At 40.7% G+C, this 27815-nt stretch overlaps 1 protein-coding gene and 1 long non-coding RNA gene across 2 annotated transcripts; both read left to right on the forward strand.

Moving 5' to 3' along the window:
- Nucleotides 1-131: 131 nt before the first annotated feature.
- On the forward strand, nucleotides 132-5008 carry tomm40 (translocase of outer mitochondrial membrane 40 homolog (yeast)). Its single transcript, XM_004078016.3, has 9 exons — nucleotides 132-375; nucleotides 1105-1340; nucleotides 1442-1602; nucleotides 1959-2060; nucleotides 2163-2268; nucleotides 2952-3074; nucleotides 3213-3289; nucleotides 4329-4431; nucleotides 4525-5008. The coding sequence occupies exons 2-9, from the start codon at nucleotides 1124-1126 to the stop codon at nucleotides 4662-4664; spliced, it is 1029 nt and encodes a 342-aa protein (XP_004078064.1). The 5' UTR covers nucleotides 132-375; nucleotides 1105-1123; the 3' UTR covers nucleotides 4665-5008.
- A 9937-nt stretch (nucleotides 5009-14945) lies between these two features.
- On the forward strand, nucleotides 14946-21204 carry LOC110016691 (uncharacterized). Its single transcript, XR_013648397.1, has 4 exons — nucleotides 14946-15757; nucleotides 15838-16020; nucleotides 16090-16212; nucleotides 20492-21204. It is a non-coding gene; the product is annotated as an uncharacterized LOC110016691 (long non-coding RNA).
- Nucleotides 21205-27815: the final 6611 nt, after the last annotated feature.

The following is a 27815-nucleotide window of genomic DNA, read 5'->3' on the forward strand; positions in this document are numbered from 1 at the left end:
ATACATTTTATCTGCAAAACATACACAAATAAAGATCTTGAGTTTTATAACTGCTTCCCACATTTAGGCGTCACGCCTTCGTTTGCTTTTTTAAGGGCCTTTTTACCTGCAACCTCAGATTTAGGCGTACCCTTGGAGTGTCATTCAGAACAAGCATGAAAGATCCCGATGTTCAGCGAATCAATCTCGGCCTACGTCACCTGGATTTTACTGTCCTCGCAGTTTCTTGACCAATAGAAGTTGAGGATGGATTTCTGTCGACCAATCATCACTTGAGTTCGGGGTAGTGGGCAGGCGCTTGTGTACTCCGGTCGCGGACGTTTGTCGTGAACTTTGCCGGTGTGCAAGTACCCCCTAGACCCCTTAACCGTCCGCGTGAGTATCCTACCTGCTGGGATTTGACTTAAAAATGATATTATAAATCTTGCGGACTCTATCGCGTAGTTTTACTTTGTATTAGACCTCTGTGGTTTTCCTCAATTTGATCTCGTGGTCGCCTCCACATGGCTACCAACCCTGCTAGCTAGCTAGCTAGCTACACACTAAACCTCGCACTTCTCCTTAACAGCTAAAATTGCCATTAATAAGCCTTTTTGCGGTCTGTTTGCTTTATTTAGTAACGCATCATATGTTTAAACTGGAGTGTAATTTTTGACATCTTTTTTTCTTGCCTTCATTGAATTTTTTTTGGCGTGTCGAGGATGAATTACTGGGCCTGGGCTACACTACAGTTATTTAACCTGCTGTCTCTGTACCATCTTTGCTAGCATAGAAACACTGAGTAGCTAATCAAGTTTGGGGAAGTTGATCAATATTTTCCACCTAAACCAGTTGGGTGATAATTTGCTGAACATGCTTGTTATATTTATGATTACTTGATAAAATGTTGACATACTACGAATTGTTAATAGTAGGGAGTGTAAGATAAGATAAGACTTTATATCCCATGGGTTTATCCCAAATTCTTTGGTCTGCAGCAGCAAAGTGACATTTATAGTGAAATAGTATAGAAAAACAGAACTTTAACTAAGATGTAAATTAAATTATTACTTCATGTCAATTGTAACATAGTAAGTTGTCTAAATAATGTGTTTGTTGTGTTAGTCTGTCATAGTCTCAGAGGATGGGCAGTGTACTGGCTGCCACCTCCCCCAGTCCAGCCCCAGCTGCAGCGTCTGGTGGTCAGGGGGTGCCAGGGCTGGTGTCAGTCCCTCCTGGGTTCACCATGCCCCCCGTGTCCTCCGTTCCCTCCACAGCTGAATCTGGACAGGAGGCAGGCGATGCAGATTCATCCCTTCCAAACCCTGGCACGTACGAGGAGTGCCACCGCAAATGTAAAGGTGAGACGCTGACATCATTTTCAGGAAAATGATACCTAATCTTCGCCAGTGTGGAAACTTGTGTTGAGCATAAGAAGTCATTTGATTTGTCTGTCTTGTAGAGGTTTTCCCCCTGCAGATGGAAGGGGTGCGCTTAGTGGTGAACAAAGGCCTTAGTAACCACTTTCAGGTTAGCCACACTGTGACCCTCAGCACCCTGGGTGACTCTGGTTACCGATTTGGCTCGACCTATGTTGGCAACAAACAGACAGGACCTGCTGAGGTAAACACCCTAATGGTTTTCTGTGACTTCCTGTTTTAGTCCGCCTGAATTTTACCTCCATCATGAGTTCTCCATCATGAGAACAGTTTTCATCAGAGTGGGTCTTTAAATCTAGAGTTACATTTTCTAGCTGTTATTTATTCAAACCACAATTTTAAAATTTATTTTTATCGGAGCTTTTCGTTAATCAACTACCCTAATAACATGGAATCCAAGCCTTTAACACAAAGATGTACAAAGCACACTGTACCACATAAATAGCCAAAAAGTCATGTAGTACAAAGTTTTTTTCTCCAACTTTAATCACTGTTAAGATTTTGATAACTTAAAATGTGCAAATTGTGTTTTTCTTGTAGTTATTTCCCGTTTTAGTCGGAGACATGGACAACACTGGCAGCCTGAATGCTCAGATCATCCACCAACTAACCAAAGCTGTACGCACCAAGATAGCCATTCAAGTATGTAAACAAACGAAAATTCACAAACTTTGCCTTTCAGAGTTAATTTGCTTCCTTTGTGTTATTAGTTGGTGTTCACATGTTTATTTTCTTTTGTTGTAGACTCAGCAACAAAAGTTTGTGAACTGGCAGTGTGACATGGAATACCGCGGGAAAGACTTCACCACTGCTGTTACACTCGGAAATCCAGACGTGCTTGTTGGATCTGGTATGGATTTCATTTCAAATTCATGTCACGTGCCTTTCTGTGATCACAGACCACTAACAACTAATACCAGTTTAACTTTAAAGCAGGGGACACATTGAACCGCTTTTGTAAGACGGCGGCTCATTGGCGCTTGTTGTGCCACTTGGTCAGATGTCAAAGTTATTTGCACATCAAATTTCAGTCTGCTGCCTCTGCTGTGACGTGCATAAAGCTTTCTGTGAAAAAGCATTTGTCCAAAAGCATATTCCTAAACCTGAAGCAAATCTGTGTTTGAATTTATTCAAAGCATTCATGAGAAACTCCGATTTATATGCTTGGTGAATAAATAAGCACGTTTTTGTTTTTTTACATCTGTATTCTTTTAGAGGATTGTGGACAGATTCTGGTGCAGCTTAAGTTTACACATCCTCAGAATGGACGCTGTTGTTCCTTTGGTGTCAAAAACGAGCGCAATAATTTACCAAAGAGCTTTGGTGTTCAGCTTCGTTGTGTTCCTTTGGCTCTGCACGAGTTGTTGCATATTCATTAACAGTTATTGTAAATCTAATTAAAGTCGTATTCAAGACTTGCTCCATCGAAGAAAGTGAAAGCTGAATATGAAAACGTTGAAATAAAATTATGTGTGCCAAACATGAAGGATTTTTTTATTAATCTAAGTGATTAATGCGTGGATTTTCCTGTAGGTATTGTAGTTGCTCACTATCTCCAGTCAGTCACGCCGGCTCTGGCTCTGGGTGGAGAGCTGGTGTATCACAGGAGACCAGGCGAGGAAGGGACTGTAACCTCTCTGCTGGGCAGATACACAGGTACTTTTGTCATCCTGATGATTCTTAGCTTGAGTTTTTGTATATTCACTTATGTTGATATTGATGCTCAAAAACATTGTTGCTTTGATCCATATATAGTCTGACATGTTGAAAGCAGCCTATTTTTCTTTCCTTAAGGTGACAACTTTGTTGCTACTTTAACTGTGGGAGGAGCTGGAGCTCATGCTACATACTACCACAAAGCTAATGAGCAGGTACTTCATGTCAGAAATCTGTGTACAGCTCAAACCCATGTTTTTATGCCATTAACTCGTTTTTTTTTTTTTTTTTTGTTTTGTTTTTTTGTAAGTTGGCTGTAAAACACAAAAAACCATAAGAAGAACACTGTTTTCACCAAATTAACGTTTCAAAGGTTCAGCCTTTTCTTCATAAATATTGTAAAGTTAAAAACAAAATTTAAACTCTTTTTTTAAAGCTTCAAAGTGTGAGTTAGTTGACGAATGTTTCATTCCAAATTTCACTGCTCATAATCTGCATTTAATTAAAAAAATATAAAGAAGGATCGTCCCACTAATGGCATTTTGGTGTGCTCCTTTGGAATATTTGTCACTGCCATAACTCTGTATTTAACAGAACAAGTCATTTGGTTAAATGTTATTGTGGACTTAATAGGGGTGTTAATGATTCATTTTAAAGATTCATATCATAATTTTCAGCTGCTGATATGATTTTTAGTCGATGTTGGTTCATGTCGAACAATCCTTTTCACTGACCTTCCAGATTCTTTGTGTTTCTTGCAAGACAATCAAGTATAAATTAAATCTGTGTACAAACAAGCAAGTAAACAAGAATTAATGGCAAATCCATTCACATTTTAGTTTTCTAAAGTTAACCCTACTGTTGTTTTTCCATATAAAATAATACAAACGGAACATCATGAAGCATTCTACCACACTGTATGCTCATGTCTTTGCTAAATTCTAAGAGTTTCCACACATTGGACTGGAATGATGGCTTGGTCATTTTTTGCTGTCATGCGTGTTGTCCACTGTGATGCACTTGGTCGTTTTTACGTTACAGTAAAAAGAAAACCGCCGTGCCTCAATCCAAATGGGTTTTCCAATATTAATTTAATCCATTTATTTAATTTGGATCTTATAATAAATAGTATAGGTTGATTAAATAGGTTGATTAAATTCACATCAGACAGATCGTTCTGATTGGATTATAAATCTATTAAGTCGATTATTCGTTACACCCCTAAGACGTATTTATTGGTTTCTTTGTTTGCAGTTGCAGGTTGGGGTTGAATTTGAAGCCAGCACACGGATGGAGGACACTACGACATCTTTTGGTTATCAGCTGGATCTCCCCAAAGCCAACTTGTTGTTTAAAGGTAAATGAAAGCATTTTTGATTGCAGCACAAGTGACGTGTTATGTAAAGGTTACCAAATGTGTGCGTCTTCAACTTTGTGTTTCACTATGTAGGCACAGTTGACAGTAATTGGGTGGTTGGTGCAACCCTTGAGAAGAAACTGGTGCCGCTTCCTCTCACACTGGCCCTCGGTGCTTTCCTCAACCATCGCAAGAACAAGTTCCAATGTGGGGTTGGCGTGACCATTGGCTAGAGGCGCTCCAGCTGCCCTGATCCGGCTCACAGGCTGCAGCCCGGACCGGCAGACACACAGAAACCTGGACTAAGTTTTAAGAATTGGATGCAGAGACTCTCTTACAACTGAGAATTTGGGGCCGGACAGAGAGACGTTTTCCACGAAGCCAGAACTGGCCAAGCCATGCCTACATATTGTAGCACACGTCTTTCCTGTATGGTGTTTTGAAGGCTAGAGTCATAAATAGCAGAGGGATTCAAGTCACGCATGAGAACGTGTTGTAAAGTAGGTGGTGAGACATAATATATGGTTGTCATGTAAGGACTAAAATAAATGTGACTACATTTTTTTTTACAACTGGATGCTGTGTTCATGTTCATTTAGTATGGAGTGTTTTCAAAGAACGGATCATCTGCAAAGCTTTTATTTTATATATAATTAGTTTTCTTTACAGTTGGGCAAAAAATGATTTGGCAGTCAGCAGTTCTGCAAGTTGTCCCACTTAAAAGGATGAAGAGGACTATAATTATTAAAGGTATACTAAATATAGCAAAAAGAATCCAAGAAAATCCCATTGTATGATCTTTAAAGAATTTGTTTGTATAATCATGCAGAAAATAAGGAATCTACTTCCTAAAATGAGAATTCTGTTTCTCACAGACCTGTTGGTTATCTGCTCTTTACCTGTGTAAAGTCACCTGTATGAACTGGTTATCTGTATAAAAGACACCTGTACACACCCTGAAACGGTCAGACTGCAGTCTCTCCACCATGACCTAAGAGATGTCAAACGGACACAAGGGACAAGATTGTAGACCTTAACAAGACTGGGATGAACTAATGGAAATCAAACAAGTGGTTTGGCGAGAAGAGATCAACTATAGGAGCAATTTTTAGAAAATGGAAGAAATTCAGGATCACTGAGGATCTCTCTTACCTGGGGAGGTAAACGATCCTGAGAACGGTGAAGAAATGGCTCAAAAAAAACACCGGAGGAACTGGTTAATGATGTGAAGAGAGTTGGTACATCTGGAGCAAAGATTACTAATGGCCATCTCTGAGTAACCTCGTGCTTTGGAGCCAGTGGCGGTTCTACCCTGAATTACTCCCCGGGCGAGACCCTCCTCTGCCCCCCCCCCCCCCCCCTCCCCCCCAATAGAGTCACTTTGTCCATTTATTGTAACTGAAAATACAGTTAGGAAATATTTAATAAACACAAATAATCTGAAATAAATATTATAAACTACAAATCACACAAATAATACACTAGAATAAATGTGACTGCAGCACTAAGAACAGAAAACACTAACTAAAACCTAACCTTTGTGGCCTTCCTGATGCAAGCTTGTCAATAACGTCATCATATGAAATCTGCTCCCCCCCTGAATGATTGATACTAACAACAGCAGGTTAGTGAGTTGCTCCTGAGACATTGGTGATCTCAGGTATGACTTGATCAACTGGAGTTTTAAAAAGCTAACAGCAGCAGCAGCAGCAGCAGCAGCAGCAGCAGCAGCAGCTATAGCTATAGCTATAGCTATAGTGCTGCAGGTATGACTTGATCAACTGGAGTTTTAAAAAGCTAACAGCAGCAGCAGCAGCAGCAGCAGCAGCAGCAGCTATAGCTATAGCTATAGCAGCAGCATGCTACCATCACAGCTTATTTAACATTATGAACTAATATACAACAATAAAACACAACAAAAACTTTGTGTTACAGCAGAGCAGACAGACACACGAATCATAACTAATGTTACAAGTTAAGGCAGAGCAAACATTTAAGAATAAATATCTTAAAAATGACGTTATTTGCAATATTTGGGCCTACTTCAGTTTTGGTCATGATAGACCAAACAAGAGATTTTTCCTCTGCAACGTTGTTGTTGTTGGAGGGCAGGTAGCATTCGAATTTAGAAAACGTGCATCTAGCTATGCGATAATACCCTTTTCTTTGTCTCTTTTCACCTCTTCTTCTCTTTTCTTTCTAAATTGGGCACCAGCTTTGACCTTTTTTCTCCATATTTCAGATGTTTTTGCATTTAGCATAAATGTCCTGACATAGGTATCAAGTCTGTCGACTAAACCAACTGTCATCTAAGTGAAGAATTTTTTTTGTTTTCCCATTTTTTATTTGGGCATTTCACACAAAAATAACCAAAAAAGCATGATTTTTTTATACCTTTTTTATACCCGCAGCCCCCCCCCCGTTCGTCATACATTTCCAGAGGGAGCGCGTGCAGCTGCACCCAGGGGCGCCAATTCGCTACATGGCGGCGCAATTTTTATTTTTATTTTTTCATCAAGCACTGAGCCGCGGCCCGCGACCGTTGCCCCCCTGGAAGAAGATCCAGCCAGGTTTGCGCATGCGTTTTGCGCTCCGTGCTCACCTCTCAGCCTGCATCCTTCACCCCGCGCCCCCTCCCTTCTCCTTCTTCACCCCGCGCCCCCTCCCTTCTCCTTCTCAAACACATTTGCGTCTACTTCTCAAAGACAGGAGAGAGCGCAGCTGCGGGGCGGGGGCGCCGCCAGGTTTCAGGCTGTTACAAACTCTGTGATATAAGTAAACCAATAGTGATTCATAAAGTATTTTACAAGAGCTGAGCCGCTGGCGCCGCCCCTCCGTCATTTTTCCGCCCCGGGCGATCGCCCGTATGGCCCGTGCCTAAAACCGCTACTGTTTGGAGCTTTTTGTTCTGCAAAGAGACAGGACAACTAAGGAAAAGAAAGAAAGGATGGATGGAGCCATTTGGTGAGATTTGGGGTAAAATGTCTTTCTGTTGGTGAGATCATGGAGAACAAAGTGTGTCTGGATATTCCAGCATGACAAGGATCGAAAACTCATCACCCAGGCAACAAATGAGTTGCTATTAAAGCATTTCAATGTTCTGCTGTGGTCTAGTCAGTGTCTGCACTTCAGTCCAGCAGAGAATCTGTGGCTGGAGTTGAAAGTGTTGCCCAGAAATGGCCTGACAACATCACAGCTCTTAGGAAGATCTGAGTGGAAGAACTGATCAACACTGCAGCTATAGTGTGTGGAAACCTGGTGAAGACCAGTCAAAAATTTACATACTCCAGCAGTGGCGGTTCTACACTAACTTATTCCCTGGGCGAGTAACCCCACCAGCGCCCCCCCCCCCCCACACACACATACAAAATTTGACAACATCCTGTTGTGTTCCCTATCTTCTATTTAGCCATTTTACACAAAAAAATGCATGAATTTTCTAGACTCGTATTACAGGGGGGTCAAACTCAGTCACACAGGGGCCTAAGTTAAAAACACGCTTAAGGTTTTGGGCCGAAGAAGATAAATGTTTACTGAACACACTAAAGCTAAACTTTTAAACCTTTTAAACTGAACTTTTTGAACATAAATATGAATAAAAACAGGAACACAAGTTAAACCTTAAATAAGTTGTAATATTTTGTTGTCCATATAAATATATTCTGTCAAAATTATACAAATATGAACATGCTGCAGGACAAAAAGCAAAGAAAGCCTGGAAATATTAATAAGAAATTATATCAAATAATTCCATTTTTTTTGCTCTTTCATCATTTTTTAGAGACATTTTTTTAGAGCTGGACTCCTGCTTCATTTTTAGCAATAATTTCTTAATGTGTGACGTCCTGTGTGTGTCTTTGTGAAACATAACAGAGGGATTAGATCTAAAAAATAAAACTTATTGTGATTAATATGTTAAGGTCTTATGAAACATTAAAGACTAAATCTTAGAACTCATCAGTGGGATTACTCCAGAAATATTTGGCATTTCCCTAAATTCGTGCAACACCAGCAGCAGAAATCCTCCAAAAAAACTCAATCCATAAAAAATGGTCTGCCCGCACCACCCCTCCCCCTCCCCTTCCCTCTGACACACGCGGCTCCGTCTCTATGACGGGAGGCGCAGCTGCGGCCCAGAGTTGATTGTTAGATAGAAAATGACTCCCAATCACCTGTTAGTGTGATTCACCCAGCCACCGGCGAGTTGCGCTCCCCTCTCGAGTTTTTTGACTTATGTTCCAAAGACTACCGCAAAGAGGTGTGGCCGCAAGCGTCTTGCAGCAGAGGGCGGTGGTCACGTGCGCATCGGGTCTGCTGTGTCGGAGCAAAGAATTGTGGGAAATAATCTCCATTGCCTGCTTTTTTCGAAATTGGGTTGAGCACGGGTGTTTGTTCTGCCTATTTCCTTTTCATGTGCCTGTTTTACGTTGTTTCACTCTGAGATATTCTTTTTTTTTTTTTTTTTTTTTTTTTTTTTTGCACCATAAGTGTGAAGAGCAAATAGGAGGAAGACATTCTTAAGAGTCTGATGTGTCAAACTTAAGCACTAAGTGTCGGCTGCTGAAGCAATTTCAAATTAAAAGCTCCAAGCTTCCTCTTTGAATATAGTATGTAGCACATTAGGTGTAACGCCTCAGGCACGGCAAATGCCGCCCCCTATGAAGTGCCGCCCTGGGCGACCGCCCACATCGCCCATATCAAAAACCGCCACTGTACTCCAGGCTAGAGAACAATGAATAATACTGAGGGTGATACAAATGTGAAATGACACAAATACCCAATAGAAGTGAGTACATTAATGCCACAACGGGAAATTCATGACATTTTTTAAATCAACTTTAAATTTTAGGTTCATTAAGCGCTTTCTAACTGAAAAAAAATATTAATAATATTTATGATATACGTCGTGAGGAAAGGCGCCCTCTGCTGGCCAAAACAAAAAGAGTGTGCACTCTTTTAACACCAACAACATCTGTCAATAGAGAGCTGAACAGGAAGGAGAAAGTACTTCTAAATGAAGCTTCATTTTGGGATGAACCTAAAGGTAATTATTTTATATTCTATAGTAAAAATTTGATCCCCACACGTAGTATAGTTACCTAAATAACAAGGGCGGGTGTGTTTGTCTACTTAATGTTAGCACGACACACCTGGCCTTAATTGCTCGTTTGTGTTTACGTTACTTGTTAAATTAAATATATTTAATGTATTTTTTGATGTTCATTTGAATGGCAATGAATAACTGGCTGAAAATGGTGTTAATTGCTACCCTGGTCTTTTGTTGTGACGCAGTTTTAATTGAAACTAAAAACACAAGTGAATGTTGATTGACATGTCATGAGTGTTTAACTTGTCATGTTATTTTCTAGAAAAGAAAAGAAAAAACTACGATAAAAATTAGGATTTGCATAACTTCCCACATTTGTCTGACATTTATTTTTATTTCTATTTCATTACCTTAGCATTTTACTTTTTAAACATGTTATCCTATAAGCTAATAATGGTTCTCACAGAAATTTAGCTAGATTCGATTCTTTCTTTAAAGATTGTTAGCAGTTTCTCCTCTGATGGAATGTGATGTATTCTCTAATCAGCCGCTCTGTTAAAATGTAAAAAATATTTCACTTTTAGAATATTTAATTTTAATGTGTGTTTAAAGGTTAATGGTATTTTACAAGCCTTCCCCCTGCTTTACTTCAGAAATCTCATGTTTTGGTACACAATTTTAACACCAAACAAATAACTTTACAACTTTTATAGAGTTAAACTTTCCTCTTTTTATTGATAATATTAACATTATACATAGATAATGATATACTTAAATTTGCCAGTACACAATATAATGAAGAATAATTACTATAACATATTCTTAGAAGAAAATAAATGAGTTCCTGGTTTTACATTTCTTAAGGAGCACATTCAAAATTTTTAAAAAGTCAGAGTTAAGCAAAATAGGCAGAAAATACATTCATCAAAACTGATTTAACAGTATATTAAATAAATTACATATATGTTACCATCACCGTGATTTATTTAACAATTTACGGAAACCTTTATTTTTATCATAACTTCAACTCAGTTTCCTGTTTTAAAAGTTTTCAATCTAACTTGTAATCCTGAAAAAAGCATAAATAGGTTTATGAAGTCACTTTCTCCAAGGTGAGGGACAGAGATTTCCATCAGGGCATCAGGCGAATCAAAGTGAACAGAAAGATGAGAATGGCAGAAGGCTTCATGTTTGGAGAAAAGCTGTGGATGGCAAAGCAGAAAAGACGATCAAATTAATGATTATATCATGGAATTAATACTCATAACTGTTAGATTACTGTGATTTACAAAATAAATAAATAAACGGATACATCTATTAGCCCTAATCCGACTAAACGTGATCTAAATCCGGTCACCCTGTTGAGCAGAACCATAGTGGCTGTCCTTCGATTCAAAACCTTTATATTCAAAGAAACCTCTCTGAAAGTTGTCACAGAGGTGTCCAGAAAGGTCAACTTTACTGCAAGCAATCTGGGATTCTGTTTTATTTTGAACCCTGACGAGCAGATCAAATAACTTGTTTTCAACTTTAAATGGCCAGTAAAATGCACAAAATTTACTGTAAAAAACAATGCAATATTATCCAAATCGCCAATGCAACAGCATTAAATAAATGCACTGATTATATGTCATTAATTTATATGGCACCACATGCATGAAACTGTTATTGAGTAAGCTTAAACGCTAAAATTACTTATACACTCAAAACATCTAGACATCCACACGTTTTGTGTTACTGTGCTGGTAAATTGTGCTCTTTTGTGTCATTAACAGTGGGAACCTGGCTTTACAACCCACTGAGGCAAAAGTCACACCTAATCTTAACAGGTAAGCTGCTGGTTAAAAATTTATAATCTAACATCTGCATATTCTTCAATACTTTTAAAAGATCCGTTGTTTCAGAGAAAACCCATAGAGAATATGAAAGATGAAAACAATATTAGGATACCTGCTATTAACTGTTGTTGGAGGATCTGTTAAAGATGGAGTTGTTAGGATGGTAGTTGGATGATAGTTGTTGGGGTCTTAGGTTTTGTTGGTGGGGTTGAAGTCTTTGTGTCCCAAGAGTTCCTTAAGAAGTCTCCAGCTTGTTCAGAACGCAGCATCTAGATTGTTAGCAGGAACTAGCAGAAGAGATCACATCACTCCTGTGTTAGTTTCGCTCCATTGGCTCCCAGTTGATTCTAGAATCAAGTTCAAGATCCTCCTGTTAACTTATAAGGCCTTACATGGAATGGCCCCGTCCTATATTAAGGACCTCATAGTCCCTTACCATCCAATGAGAACACTTCGCTCGCAAAATGCAGGACTGCTTGTGGTTCCTAGAATTAGTAAAAGTACGGTTGGAGGTAGAGCGTTTAGCCACCAAGCCCCTGTCTTATGGAATAAACTCCCAGCTCATGTAAGAGAGGCCGATTCATTTTCTACATTCAAAGCTAGACTGAAAACGTTCCTCTTTGGACAGGCTTATTGTCAGACTAGTTAGTATTCAGAAATTATTTAACTTAATGTTAATTTGTTTAAATTAAACTTAATAACTATTTCTTTTAAAAGGCTGCTAGAAGTTGAAGCTGGGGTAACTATGGTGCACTGGGGTTCTGTCCTCTTTTCTCTTCTACTTCTACCCTTCCTTTCTCTATTTTTGATCATCACTTATCATTTAGTTCTCCATGCCTCTGTTTGGTACAGTGCGATTCATGTATTGTCCCTCTTTTCCTCTCCCCTCCTGGGGAGTGGGAGTGCTTCCAGACTCCAGTTGGCTCATCCGTGCTCCTGTTCCTGACCGTTTACCTCGCCTTTGCTCCCGCTCCTACACCTGGCTGTGGATCCTGCCTCTGGCTCATCTCTGGCTCGTCTCTGCTCTGTGCCTGACCGAGTACCTCGTCTCTGCTCCTGCTCCTACACCTGGCTGTGGTTCCTGTCTCCGGCTCGACTCGCGTCTTTGACTGTCCCCCCAACCACGGCTGGATGAAGCTCGTCTGCTGGACTTTATATATGTACTTGTAGATTTAGATAAGTTAATTCTTCTCTAAGAGTTCTGGTAAATCGCCTGTCCGTCCTGGGGGAGGATCCCTCCTTCATGTGGGCACCCCTGAGGTTTCTTCGTTTTTTCCGGAATCCGTTTTTTTTGGGAGTTTTTCCTTACCGCGAAGGGGGGTCTAAGGGCAGGGATAGCTTAGTCAGTTTGTTAGTTCATTTTACTTATGATGGCTATGAAGTTTCTCTTACACGGATTTGACATATAATCAGGGATTGTTTTCCCCCTCTTTTGTGACAAAAAAAGAATTGCTAGAATTGAGTGGCAGTCATAATGTTATCAGAGACTACAGCTCCCAGGTTACTTAGTAAAATTCTTAACTTGCCTTGAAAGTTGAGGGTAAAAACAGCACTCCCTCCTTTAAGGAACTCTCTGTTTTGCATTTCTTCCAAAGTTGAATAGTTGAAAATATCCAAGAAGAACACCCTGAACACCATTTTTATTAGTGGTGAAACTCCACCTCTTTGTCATCTGGTGCTGAATGTTTGGGGTCTGATCCAGCATTTGAAAAGTCATTTGTATACGGATGCTTGGCCACTCCAGTTGGTCGTCATAATCACCAGACAAGAAATGCACATACAGTCCAAAATATGTCTCAGAAAGTTTCAGATCAAACAGGAAAGCATAACCCCCATTGGAGTACTGCCTTGAACTGTATATTCTGGATCCTAAGGCACTAGTGTTCAGCACTCTCTGAAAGTCATCAATCTGCAGTGTTAAATGTGGACATTGCTGTGACCCATGTGAACGTTTGTTATATTCTGAAAACATTTTTCTGGACCCATGTACACGGTTCAATCATGAAGAAAAAAGGTTCAGCACACTGTCTAGTGGGTCTAGATGACCCAACTCCCAATGTTAAATTGCCTAGGATACAAGGGTTAATAAGCCCATAATGATCATAATTTCAGTAGTTAGCATTCATACACCCAGGGCCGGCCCTGGTCTTCCGGGGGCCCTATGCGAAATTTAATTTGTGGGCCCTCTAACTGATCAGCAGCACCAACAAAATGCAACTGTTATTGTAATATAAATGACATCTCTCTATTACTACATTTTGTGAATGTATTATTGTTGCTGCTGAAGAACTGAATACAGTTTAAAAAAATTAAAAGTGAAAAGAAATAAATATGAATGAAAAATGTGTATAGATATATATCTTTTAATGTAACATTAGGCACTCGACAAATGACGTTCACAAAACTCCAACTCATTAAAAACAGCAACTTAATAGAAAATCAAATAACGATAAAACAATCCAAAATAAAGAACACAACAGCTCAATGATGGGGATTTTGGAAAGTCAGAGTCTTTCTCAGTCTGAAAAGGACCTCTTTGCACCAAATCCATTCTTACTAGATCAGAGAGTGTTGTTGGTCGTTCAGCTGGACCAAACTTACCAGCAGCAGCATCAACGTTTTCCCTTTCAACAGAAGATGTGGTGACTGGAGTTTCTTCTGCAGCTAAAAAACAAGCATTATTATTATACAATAATCAATGATAAAGCTATTAAAATAAGAATACTAATAATAGTTTACTGGCTCATTTAAAATCTGTGTGCAGGTTTTTCACAATTTCATGATCGTTTTATATATTTATGAGAGATTGATTGTTTGATTGTATATTTGTATGAGGTCATATTTGTTTATTTAAATATGAAAAATTTGGGACTTCATTCTCTTCAGCTGCTGTTTATGAAAAAAGGGGTTATTCAGACACTGTTTTTTTTAAATACTTTACATGCTATTAAAGTTACCTGAGATGACATCTTCAGTGATGTCAGGAACATCTTGGGATGTGGACGCTGCACCACCTCCAATACTTTTTGAGAGCAGAAGAAACTGTTGGCTGGGAAGAAACTGTGCAAAACATCCTCATTATGTAAAACCAAAACTGCAAAATACAAATAATAAATAAATGTACCCATTTATAAATAATAAATGTGAACACTAATTTGAGTAGAAATGGAAATATTAGCATTTATACACTTCTTTATTATAATTTTGTATTTCATAATTTTAAAATTAGTACATTTATTTTGTTCGTCATTTATAAATTAGAAAATGTATTTCCTGTTTGTATTTGGCAGTTTTGATTCTCCATATTTCATGCTAATGCAAGATTTTAAGACAAACTCATTGTTGTAAAAGTCAGACTACCTGACTGTCAATAAAAGATAAACAGCTGTTTTTATACTGACACAACCGGAAAATGCAGATCGCACTAAATATGTGTTAATTAGCCAATATGATAACGTGAGTTAAAACATTATCAGCCACTGTTGTCATTATTTACTTTTCTCTGCTCTCCGCCGTTTTGGAAAGTCATGTCTGACCTCATCTTGGAAACTTGGATATCAGAATTATTTTCTAGTTTTCCATTGGAAATTACGACAAAAACGGGATAGTTTTGAGCAATCTTCACCTCGGATTGATTCGTATTTTACGTAAATCGCGCAGCTGCACAGAAAGGCAGGAGAAGAATCCGGCCCCAACATCCTCCAAACTTACCTTGTGACTGATGTTTAAATTCTTCATCGTTTTTCAGCTCCTGATGGATAAAGTATCTTTGGCATAAAGTTCTCTTGTTGTCGCGTTGATCAACGTGACAAAATGCGCTCGTTTTTTTCTTTTTCCCAACTTTATTGAAACAAAATGCGCTCGTAAATGTACATTGCGCCAGGCTCAGATGAAATGATGTTGACCAATCGTTGCTAAGAGTGGCGTAACGTCATCATTTGGGTTGCCAGATTGATTCGGGTGTGTTGAAGGGGGCGATCATTAAAGTGCAGCCAACTTTCTTTTGCACAGCATTCAGAGCGCACGTTGGTACGGACGTGCTATGAAATGGGTTGCCAGATTTGGCTCTTTTTTATTTTTTTCGCCACCTCGGGGACCTGGTGGTGGCGGTTTGTGTACCGCCAGAATCCACAGCTCTAATGGTTTTTAGGGGATCGTGTGGTTATGAAAATTTAGCCATGGAGATTATATTAAGGCTCTTTAAAATGGAGATGATAGTCTTATGTGTCATCAGTTGTCTTGGTTGGTGTTTAAATAACACCATGAGCAAATTAACCCTGACCGTAGAAACTTCATCATTTACGCTCTCAAGCTTAGTTCAAGAGTTAATTCTTGTGTCCACAAGCCAGTCTTCTATCTGCCCTGCTTAAGCAGATGACACTTGGCTACATGCAAAACAGCTCAAGTGAAAAAACGCAAAGATGACGACTATCAACACCCAGTTAGCACTTTTTTTTCCACGGCTCCATAAAAAACGGTTCTCTTGGTTTTCATAAGTGTAACAGCTCTTTGCTTTTCCAGATCCAGAAAGTGATGAAGATTTCAGTGAGCCATCTGAGAGTTAGGATGAAGAATTCACAGTGAGGAAACCCACAAAGACCAAAAAGAACAAAGTCTCCACCAAAGACAGAATCAAACCAGATCCCACTTCTGAAAAAGACAAACAACCGTCGAAACCATCAAAGACGAAGCCTGAAGCAGCAGGTTGGTTTCAACAGCTGACGTTTTCCATCCTCTTGACTTTTGCTACTAAGATTTAAAAAAATATTTTAGCTGCTTCCAAACCGGTAAAAAGTCTTCCAACATCCAAACCAACACCCACCAGATCTCCTTCCACAAAGCCTTCATCCTCTCTGAGCCCAGCAGCGGGGAGAGTACCCAAGTGGAACCCACCAGGTACAGCTTCAGTGAGAATCAATACACTTACTCTTTCGGTTATTTAAACTGCTGTAATCAGATTGAAGGCTAATATTTATGTTTGTAAGGAATTAAGAGTTACCTTTCCAAATCCTCTTATACTCTGTAGAGGACATACTGGGCTTTCCATTGATGTCATGTGACGAGTTTGCATGCTGGGAACTTTAAGTTTTACCTTTACAAAGATGGCTGCCATACCATTTACCTAATTTTATGTAAAGGTGAAAGGCAAGTCAAATATTTTGTATCTATTCCTTTTTTTTACCATGATAATTATATATATTCTTGGTCATAAACATGTTAGGAACAATATTTTCAGTTTTAATACAGCAGGCGTTTAATGAATGTCCACTGTAGAGGACACCGGGACCATTTTAATGTATTTAATGGCTGCACATGATTTAGGAGAAAAAAGTGAAGCAGAGAGGATTCTATACCAGATAGTTGAGAGAGATTCAGATTTGGAGCTTTCAAATGATAAAAAGGATAAGATTCAGAAAAAAATAACTGTTATTTTTTTAATTAACTTGACTTTTTGTGTTTTTTAAACGTCCATCATAACAGGTTTACACTTGTGCTAGCAGGGCGTTCTGCCTATCAAGATGACGCCAAAGTTTGTGAATACAGGAGTCCAATCTCTTACTTTTCACAGTACATTGATAACATTTTTGAGGATCTGTTTTTGATTTAATTGTGTTCCAACTACCGGGGAATCACACTCCTCAGCCTCCCTGGGAATGTCTATAGGCCACAGTACTGGAGTAGACAGTCGGTCCAATAGTCGAACTTCAGATCCAGGAACAACAGTTCGGTGTCCTTCCTGGTCTTGGAACAGTATAACAGCTCTACACCCTCTCTAGGGTGCTGGAGGGAATGCAGGAGTTCGCTCATTCAGTCCAGATGTGTTTTGTGGATTTGGAGAAGGCGTTCGACCGCGTCCCACATGGTATCCTGTGGAGGGTGCTGTGGGATTATGGGGTCCGGGGAGCCTTACTGAGGGCTGTCAGGTCTCTGCATGACCGGAGCAAGAGCTTGGTTCGCATAGCTGGCAGTAAGTCAAACCTGTTCCCGGTGCATGTTGGACTCTGGTAGAGATGCTCTTTATCCTAGTTCTGTTCATAGTTTTTATGGACAGAATTTCTAGGGCACAGGCAGGGGCTGTAGGGGGTCTGGTTTGGGGACCACAGTTTCATCTCTGCTCTTTGCAGACGATGTTGTCCTATGGCTTCATCAAGCTGGGACCTCCAGCGTGCATTAGGGCGGTTTTTGGCCAAGTGTGAAGCGACTGGGATGCGGGTCAGCACCGCTAAATCTGAGGCCATGGTTCTTGACCAAAGAAAGGTAGTTTGCCATCTCTATGTGGGTGGAGTGTCCCTGCCCCAGGTGGAGAAGTTTAAATATATTGGAGTCTTGTCCATGAGTAAAGGAAGACAGGAGCATGAGATTGACAGGTGGATCGGAGCGGCGTCCATAGTTATGCAGTTGATGTACCGGTCCGTTACGGTGAGGAGAGAGCTGAGCCAATAAGCAAAGCTCTCAATTTACCGGTCGATCATTCAATTCAATTCAATTCAATTTTATTTGTATAGCCCAAAATCACAACAACAGTCGTCTCGATGGGCTTCGAAGTAAAACATGAAATCAAAAGGATCACGAATACAAAGAGTTCAATAGAAAAATACTAAAATGAACTAACAAACTGACTAAGCTATACTGGCATCCCTGCCCTTAGACCCCCCTTCGCGGTAAGGAAAAACTCCCAAAAAAACCGGATTCCGGAAAAAACGAAGAAACCTCAGGGGTGCCCACATGAAGGAGGGATCCTCCCCCAGGACGGACAGGCGATTTACCAGAAATCTTAGAGAAGAATTAACTTATCTAAATCTACAACTACAAATATAAAAGTCCAGCAGACGAGCTTCATCCAGCCGTGGTTGTGGGGACAGTCAAAGGCGCGAGTCGAGCCGGAGACAGGATCCACAGCCAGGTGTAGGAGCAGGAGCAGAGACGAGGTACTCGGTCAGGTACAGAGCAGAAACGAGCCAGAGATGAGCCAGAGGCAGGATCCACAGCCAGGTGTAGGAGCAGGAGCAAAGGCGAGGTAAACGGTCAGGAACTGGAGCACGGATGAGCCAACTGGTGTCTGGAAGCACTCCCACTCCCCAGGAGGGGAGAGGAAAAGAGGGACAATACATGAATCGCACTGCACCAAACAGAGGCATGGAGAACTAAATGATAAATTATGATCAAGAATAGAGGAGAGGAAGGGTAGAAGTAAAAACAGGAAAGAGGACAGAACCCCAGTGCACCATAGTTACCCCAGCTTCAACTTCTAGCAGCCTTTTAAAAGAAATAGTTATTATTAAGTTTAATTTAAACAAATTAACATTAAGTTAAGTAATCTCTGAATACTAACTAGTCTGACAATAAGCCTGTCCAAAGAGGAATGTTTTCAGTCTAGCTTTGAATGTAGAAACTGAGTCGGCCTCTCTTACATGAGCTGGGAGCTTATTCCATAAAACAGGGGCTTGGTGGCTAAACGCTCTACCTCCAACCGTACTTTTACTAATTCTAGGAACCACAAGCAGTCCTGCATTTTGCGAGCGAAGTGTTCTCATTGGATGGTAAGGGACTATGAGGTCCTTAATATAGGACGGGGCCATTCCATGTAAGGCCTTATAAGTTAACAGGAGGATCTTGAACTTGATTCTGGAATCAACTGGGAGCCAATGGAGCGAAACTAACACAGGAGTGATGTGATCTCTTCTGCTAGTTCCAGCTAACAATCTAGCTGCTGCGTTCTGAACAAGCTGGAGACTTCTTATGGAACTCTTAGGACACGCTGCTAACAAGGAGTTACAGTAATCCAGCCTCGACGTAACAAACGCATGGATGAGTTTTTCAGCATCACTCTTAGAAAGTATATTTCTGATCTTAGCAATATTCCGCAGGTGAAAAAAGGCAGTTCTGCACGCCTGAGATATGTGAGCCTTAAATGATAAATCCTGGTCAAGTAAAACCCCAAAGTTTCTAACTGTGGAATTGGGGGCTATACTTATGCCATCCAGGGAGACTATCTGAGCAGACAGAGTATCTCTGAGGTTTTTAGGACCAAGTATAATGACCTCAGTTTTTTCTGGGTTCAAGAGGAGGTAATTAATTGTCATCCAGGTCTTGATGTCACTGATGCAGGCGTTCAGTTTCTCTATCTGGTCATTCTGGTCAGGCTTCATGGATAAATACAACTGCGTATCGTCGGCATAACAATGAAAATTAATGCTGTGTTTCCTGATTATGTTTCCTAGGGGTAGCATATAAAGCGTAAACAGGATCGGTCCCAAGACTGAGCCCTGTGGGACTCCATAGTTGACTCGAGTGCACTGAGAGGAATGGCCATTTACATTAACGAACTGATACCTATCGGACAGATAGGATTTAAACCACTGGAGAGCAGATCCTCTGATCCCTATGTCCTGCTCTAATCTATGGAGTAAAATACCGTGGTCGATAGTGTCAAAGGCTGCACTGAGGTCCAACAGGACCAGAATAGAAACTAGTCCCTTTTCTGAGGCCAATAACAAGTCATTAGAGACTCTAACTAGTGCAGTTTCCGTACTGTGGTGAGGTCTAAACCCCGACTGAAAGTCTTCAAAGTGGCTGTTGTCCTGTAGGTGGCAGTAAAGCTGCTTAACTACAACTCTTTCTAGGATTTTAGAAATAAAGGGCAGGTTTGATATCGGTCTATAGTTGGCCAAGATGCTAGGATCCAAACTGGGCTTTTTCAGAAGAGGTTTAACAACTGCATATTTAAAAGACTGTGGCACGTAACCCGTTTCCAGAGAGGCATTTATCATTGTTAATATGGGATCATTAATTAGGGGAAAAGTTTCTTTAAAAAGTCTAGTGGGAATTGGGTCTAACAGACACGTTGACACAGACACGAGATCATCCTCTCTAGCAGATGGTCAAACAAGTAACAAAAGAGTGATGCAGAATTTTATTGTTTTACAACAAAATTTAATGTTTTTTGGGTGAATATCACTAAAGATTTAATCTGCTCCTTTTTTCTGATTTTCCAAATTGACTTATATTTTCACAGAAATATCGTCCTGTTGTACTCTACAGTGGACGTGTTGGGAAATTAAAATAAAATATATTTTTAAAAAAATTGTAAGGTGTTTATTTAGGCCCAAATAGATAGGAAATCACAAAAATAAAAAACAGTAATTGTAAGACACTGATTTTCCTTGGTTCTCAGGAGGATATCATATTCCAGCTCAGATTGGTAAAAGCGCCTCATCGTCACACAGTCCACCGGTGAAGTCACCCAGCCAGGAGCTGCGACTTGGACTGTCCCGCCTAGTCTGAGTCAACCGCTCCATCCCAGCGTTGCATGTCACTAACCCATTAGGGGACAGCGCATCATGTGTACCAGGGACGGCCATTTTCTCTTAACACAATTTTTAGAGAACATTCTAAAAATCGTTTTTGTCTTCCGGTTATTTATGACACAAGTCTCCAACTTGAACTAAAATTTAAGAGCTTCAGGGAGGGGCTGCTAGGTTGTCCACACAGTCTGGTCCTCAGGAGTTAATCCTCTATTCTTTGTGTGAATTAAACAAAACCCTTGTTGGTTTGTGAGGAAACTAAAAATTGTTTCTCTTTTAATACAAATGTTTTTGCCTGTAATTTTCATATCCTTATAAATTCTTCTGTTTTTCTTTTTACTTATTGTTCAGCAAACTTTGCATATTATGTACATACATCTCAAATAAAATTGGAAAAAAAAGGAGTTGTTTGGAATGTCATTTAATGCAAATACCAGCAAGTAAAAAAAACAACTTTGAACTGAAGTAAAATGTAAGTGTTTTATTTGAGAACAACTGGATACTAAAATGTTTTTTAAACTGCTTTCAGTATGAAATATATACAGTTAACCTCCAAAAACTGTTTTGGAGTGTTTCATTATGTAGAATAGCGAAAACAATTTACATTTTGACATGTAAAGCTGGTGTTGCTGCCTGAAATCCGTGCATACCCTCAGAACGTTTCCAAAACAGATTGGATATCCGTTTCCTTGGAATGCTGCTCGTGCATCCCAAATATACCATGACAGAAGGTAAATAAATAAGTATATATCCTGAATAATAGACAAAAACAATGCATTAATCCCTTAATACGTATAAATATGCATCAAAAATAAATGTGCATTCTTTGGCTCCAAAATTACCCACATTTAGCATCAACATGAAAGCAAAACACATAAAAGGGAGTTTTTTTTTCGTGGCGTAACCTGCCTTTGCCCAAAAGCAGCTGAGATAGGCTCCAGCAACATTGTGCTCCTGAAAAGGATTCAGTTGGTTCTGAAGATGGATAGACAGTAAATTGATAAAAGCTTTCGACATTTTGTCGTGCCTTAAATGTTTTGAAATATTTACAAAGTAAGTTTATAAGGGCATTTTTATAGCTAAAGCAGAAATAAAACATTAGAAGAATGTTCTATGTAATGATGACATCTCTTTGACTTTGTTTTATGTTTAAGTGTGACGTTACAAACGGATAAAAGGACCAGTAAGTTAAACAACTGTCATGTAGTAATAAATCCAAATTAGTTTAAAAACTGATAAAGAATGGACCTTTTTGTTGGACCTGTGTGGTGCTTTAAATAGTGCAGTGGGAGTGACTGGTTCAATTCCCGACTCGTTAACAAACCGTCGCTATTAAAGCTGACTCTGCGTGAAGATCCTTCATGGACCAGAATCCCTGCTCTGATGCAGATAGAGTAGTGTGGTGGTAGTGTCTCTGTGCTTCCAGTGACAATGTACCGGTTCAAATCCCAGTTAGAATAAGGGTCCCTTAGGAAGTAGATGTCATAATCTGTGTCTTTAAACCTGATTGTTGATTTTTGAAACATGTAGAGCGTGTTCAGCTCAAAGGAACAAAGCAACACAGTTCTGCTGTAGACAGATTAGCGCAGTGGGAGTGTCTCTGTCCTTGAAGCAGGAGAGTGCAGGTTCAAATCCTGGCTAGATGCATCACAACTCATGCTTGGGGTGAGGAAGATGCTGGGAAAGGGGGTGGCTTCATCTTTAGTCTGGTTGGAGATCAACGACTTCTGCTATAAGATAGGTGATGAAGATTGATATTAGAGCTACAGCTAACTGGTAGTGAGACAGGAGGGCTAAACCGACTAGACAGGGGTGGGGTAGACTTTACTAATACCTAGAAGCAGCAACTAGATCATGATAGTACCTTCACGCTATAAACACTACATTAACTATACTCTTTCTGTACTTTTTAAATCTTGTCTCTCTAACTGAAAAAACAGCTGGTGCTGGTATAATTAATTATTTGTTATTATTAAACTAAAAAGCTAAAAATGTTGCTAATTAAATTAATAGTCTATTATAAATACTCATATATCTCAACCTGCTTTGCCACCACCTCCAGGTGTTGCTCTACCTGTATTGCATCTACGGTATGCAGACGCTCCACACATCCAAGCTGCATTCTGTATGGATCTATCTAAATGCACATCTTCTTCTGGGATCCTTTTCTCCTGGTCCTCCTTCCTCGGGGTGGGTGGGGGGCAAAGATGAAGCCCCCTTCTCCTGCCGTCCTGACTCCTCCTAGCCGCAGCTTGAATTGTGAGGCGACTGAACACCTCCATGTCCCTGACTGGGACTTGAACCTGCACTCTCCCACTTCAAGGACAGAAACACTCCCACTGTGCTAATCTGTCTACAGCAGAACTGTGTTGCTTTGTTCCTTTGAGCTGATGACTGTCAAGGAGCGGCAAAAACCGACAACAAAAAAACTGACACCGGGAATTGAACCAGCACTTCTCTGCTTTGGAGAGCAAGTCTCTTCCATCGCACCATCTGTACATCAGACAGCACTTTGTCGATCACCATTTTTCCTCCAATCTGGTGCTTTCTGGGATTTGAACCAGCACCTTCTTGCTCTACTGTCTCCATAGCAGCAGCTCTGGTTCCTTTCATCTCCATCAGTGGAACTTTGAAGCTGAAGTTTGATTGACAGTTGACGACCTCACATCACCAGTTGCTGCTGCTTCACCGGAAGTGTTTTGTTTGTTTTTTTCCTTAAAAGAGCGTTGGTTCACATCCTAAAAGTGGATCACGGGTGGATGGAGGCTTTGGTGAAGCGTGTGATAGAAACTCGTGTGTTTACTTTGTTCTTTTCTCCAAGCAGGAACTCTTTCTTTTGCTGATGCTGCAGCCATATTACTTTTTTGATGGGAGTATAATCTTCATACGCTGTCATTAAAATCTCCGACTCCGTATCACTAAAGTATGGCGCTCTCTATTTAATTACATTGTTTTTTTCTGTTAACCAGGTACGGTTCTGGATGACAAGAGCCTGTCGCTGGTGATGCGTGAGGCAGCAGATGACGGCCGCAAGGCGCTACAGATCCTGAGAGACACCTACCAAAATAAAGGAAAGCCTTGTATCATCAGTCTTTATACTGAACTGACTTCACTGAAAAAGCCGGACAATGGAAGCGTGACAGAATATATAATCTCGCTGAGACAGCGATCACGGCCTTGAGAAACGCCGGTGAAACCCTGAGCGATGGTCTGCTGGTTGCCATGGTCCTGAAGGGGCTACCTGTGCCTTCCAACCATTTGCAATCCATGTGACACAACAGGATGAGACCATGTCATTTGCAAAGTTTAAAACAAAGCTACGGAGCTGTGAGGACACTGAAAAGATGCGCGCGACCGCAGCAGGTGACAACGTGATGAATGCCCGCGTGCACCAGAGGGAAACCTGCTAGCCCAGGTGAGCGAGGAGCAGAGAAGGCGACAAAGGACTTTGTATGCTTCAGATGCGGCCTGTAGGGACACCTGGCCAGAACCTGCCAGCGCAAACTGTGGTGCAGCTTGTGCAAAAGCAGCACGCACTGGGACAGCACCTGCAGACGCAGACAGTACCTGCAGACGCAGACAGCACCTGCAGACGCAGACAGCACCTGCAGACGCAGACAGCGCAGAGGACGAGACGACGCACACAAAGCCTGCAGCGAGACGATAAACCAGGAGAAGGAGTTCGCTTTGCGAGTGAGCGAGGGAGCAGACATTAGATGGTCGACTGTGGAGCAACTTCACATATCATCCCTGATCACAGGAAGCTCAGACGTTTTGATGAGAACTTCCAGGCTGGACCACACTGTGTGGTGTGGTCTGGCTGACAGCACCAAGTGTAAAGGGGTGGCGGAGCGTCGTGGTGATGCGGAGGTCTGTCTGATTGACAGCAGAGGGAAATTTAATTTGTGGGCCCTCTAACTGATGAGCAGCACCAACAAAATGCAACTGTTATTGTAATATAAATGAGATCTCTCTATTAATACATTTTGTGAATGTATTATTGTTGCTGCTGAAGAACTGAATACAGTTTAAAAAAATTAAAAGTGAAAAGAAATAAATATGAATGAAAAATGTGTATAGATATATATCTTTTAATGTAACATTAGGCACTCAACAAATGACGTTCACAAAACTCCAACTCATTAAAAACAGCAACTTAATAGAAAATCAAATAACGATAAAACAATCCAAAATAAAGACCACAACAGCTCAATGATGGGGATTTTGGAAAGTCAGAGTCTTTCTCAGTCTGAAAAGGAACTCTTTGCACCAAATCCATTCTTACTGGATCAGAGAGTGTGGTTGGTCGTTCAGCTGGACCAAACTTACCAGCAGCAACATCAACGCAGGGCTCCAGACTAGCTTTTTTCACTAGGAGCACTGTGGCCCCCAACTGAAAATTTTAGGGGCACAACCTGAAAATTTAGGGGCGCATACCGTAAATCAACATGCTAACCAAATCTATTAATTTCCACTGTATTACGAATAAATATTTTAATAATAGATGCAGAAATTACAATGTGCTGTTTCAAATTCAGTGTCATATTTTATTCTGCACTTTTGAAGATGCAACAACAAGGTAGACTGACAGCACCATCGCTGTCATGACAGTACAAATAGTAAACAAAATACCATATATTTAGAATAAAACAAAGTTTTTAGAAACAAACTGATTACCGTACTAACCTTTCGGTCATTTCACAGTTTCAAACAATACTTAAATGTATGTGAACATCAGGGGATGGAAATTCATGTTGGCGACACCAAATAGGTGCAGCCAAGATGCACAATAATTTGAGATCACCCAGATGGACACAACGCTGCACAGATCACCTGGTGTGAGACGTATATTTTTGTTAAAGGCTCTAACATCACCTGTCAATCAAAACAAAAATATCACGAGAAAGGGGTGGAAGCAAGGCACCAACGAACACAGCTGAAAAAAACTGACTGAAAGCTGCCCTACAGACTACAAAACAATGCATTATGGGACATGTGTCCTGACGGGTTTTTGTAGTTCAGTGATCAATTAAAATAATTTAAAATACCAACTGATTAAAAAAAGGCTACATCCATTACAAAACATTAAAAAAATTATAAAAGATGTAATATCACAGATCATACTTAGGGGGACAGGCATATAAAAACTAAATAGAATGTTTAGGACTACAACTTCCTGTTCTCCTTCAGTCTCGCTTTAGCTTCGCCTTCATGCCCCCCCGGTCACCCCAACGATCCAGGCGCGGCGCTGGTTCATCTTAAACACGTCTATCGTTGCATTTTCCCCACGTGTTTTAAATGTGTCTAAGACTAAATCGTGTTGTCGCTCACACGTGTTTAATGTTAGAGCCCCGTTAGCTGTCAGGTAGTTGTGTAGGTGTGGGACATTTATGCTCCCCAGCTGACCATCTCCCGCGGGAGCGGTGTGCTGCTGTAACAGCCGTGCATGAGAACCGTGGTTTGCTTCGCGACTTAAAGACCCCTGCTGTAGACTCTGGCACTGGTACACTAGCTCCAGGTCGGAAGAACGAATCAATAGTTCGCTTATTCATAGCTCAGACGCACATATCAGGTTGTGATGAAATTTGTCTCCGTTTCCTTCCCACAGATGTTTACGTGCACTTATTATCTCTAGGCCCCTCCCCTTCCACGCATTTAGCCACTTGCAGTGACTTTCCCTATTCTCACACGCAGTGGCCGCCTCACAGACAGGCATCCCTCAATGATACGCGAGTGTGTGCTCGCGTCTCATGAGTATGTGTGCGAGTGTGTGTGTCTGTCTACGTGCGTGTGCACTTGCGTCTCATTGATTATTTCGTTGCTCATTTCATTGATCATTGACGTGCCCCTTCCATGTTTAAAGTATAAAAAATACGGAGGGTGGGGGAGGCAAATTTACTGGTAGACATGTGCGACTGGATGTAAAATTCAGTCGCACACTCTCAAATTTTGGTCGCAAAACGCGACCATTTGGTCGCAGTCTGGAGCCCTGCAGCGTTTTCCCTTTCAACAGAAGATGTGGTGACAGGAGTTTCTTCTGCAGCTAAAAAACAAGCATTATTATTATACAATAATCAATGATAAAGCTAATAAAATAAGAATACTATAATAGTTTACTGGCTCATTTAAAATTTGTGTGCAGGTTTTTCACAATTTCATGATCTTTTTATAAATTTATGAGAGATTGATTGTTTGATTGTATATTTGTATGAGGTCATATTTGTTTATTTAAATATGAACAATTTGGGACTTCATTCTCTTCAGCTGCTGTTTATGAAAAAAGGGGTTATTCAGACACTGTTTTTTAAATTACTTTACATGCTATTAAAGTTACCTGAGATGACATCTTCAATGATGTCAGGAACATCTTGGGATGTGGACGCTGCACCACCTCCAATACTTTTTGAGAGCAGAAGAAACTGTTGGCTGGGAAGAAACTGTGCAAAACATCCTCATTATGTAAAACCAAAACTGCAAAATACAAATAAGAAATAAATGTACCCATTTATAAATAATAAATGTGAACACTAATTTGAGTAGAAATGGAAATATTAGCATTTATACACTTCTTTATTATAATTTTGTATGTTCATAATTTTAAAATTAGTACATTTATTTTGTTCGTAATTTTAAATGAGCTGGGAATGAAGCTGGTCTGAGAACAGCCAGGGCCAACCTGTCAAGAGGCATCAGGCTGGCCAAGAGGGAGCACTCCAGGAGGATGGCTGCCCGCTTCAGTGACAGCTGTGACACCAGGAACCTGTGGCGGGGCATCCAGACCATCACGGATTACAAGCCCGCCCCACAGGCCTGCGACAACTCAACCCCTCTGCTGGACAAGCTAAACACCTTCTTTGCCCGCTTCGAGGCAGACAACAGCATCCCGGCACAGAAGACTCCTCCCCCTCCCAGTGACCTGGTGCTGACGCTATCACGTGACAGCGTGAGGCGCTCACTGGGAAGGATTAAGCCACAGAGACCCCCAGGACCTGACAACATTCCTGGCTGTGTCCTGAGGAACTGTGCTGATGAGCTGACAGATGTCATCACCGACATCTTCAACCTCTCACTGAGCCAGGCTGTTGTCCCTCCATGCTTCAAAGCCACCACCATCATCCCGGTCCCAAAGAAGTCCTCTCCCTCCTGCTACAATGACTACCGCCCGATCGCTCTCACCCCCATTCTCATGAAGTG

This window comes from Oryzias latipes, chromosome 16, assembly GCF_053564925.1.
Source record: "Oryzias latipes strain Hd-rR chromosome 16, Olatipes_Hd-rR_3.1".
Taxonomy (NCBI): domain Eukaryota; kingdom Metazoa; phylum Chordata; class Actinopteri; order Beloniformes; family Adrianichthyidae; genus Oryzias; species Oryzias latipes.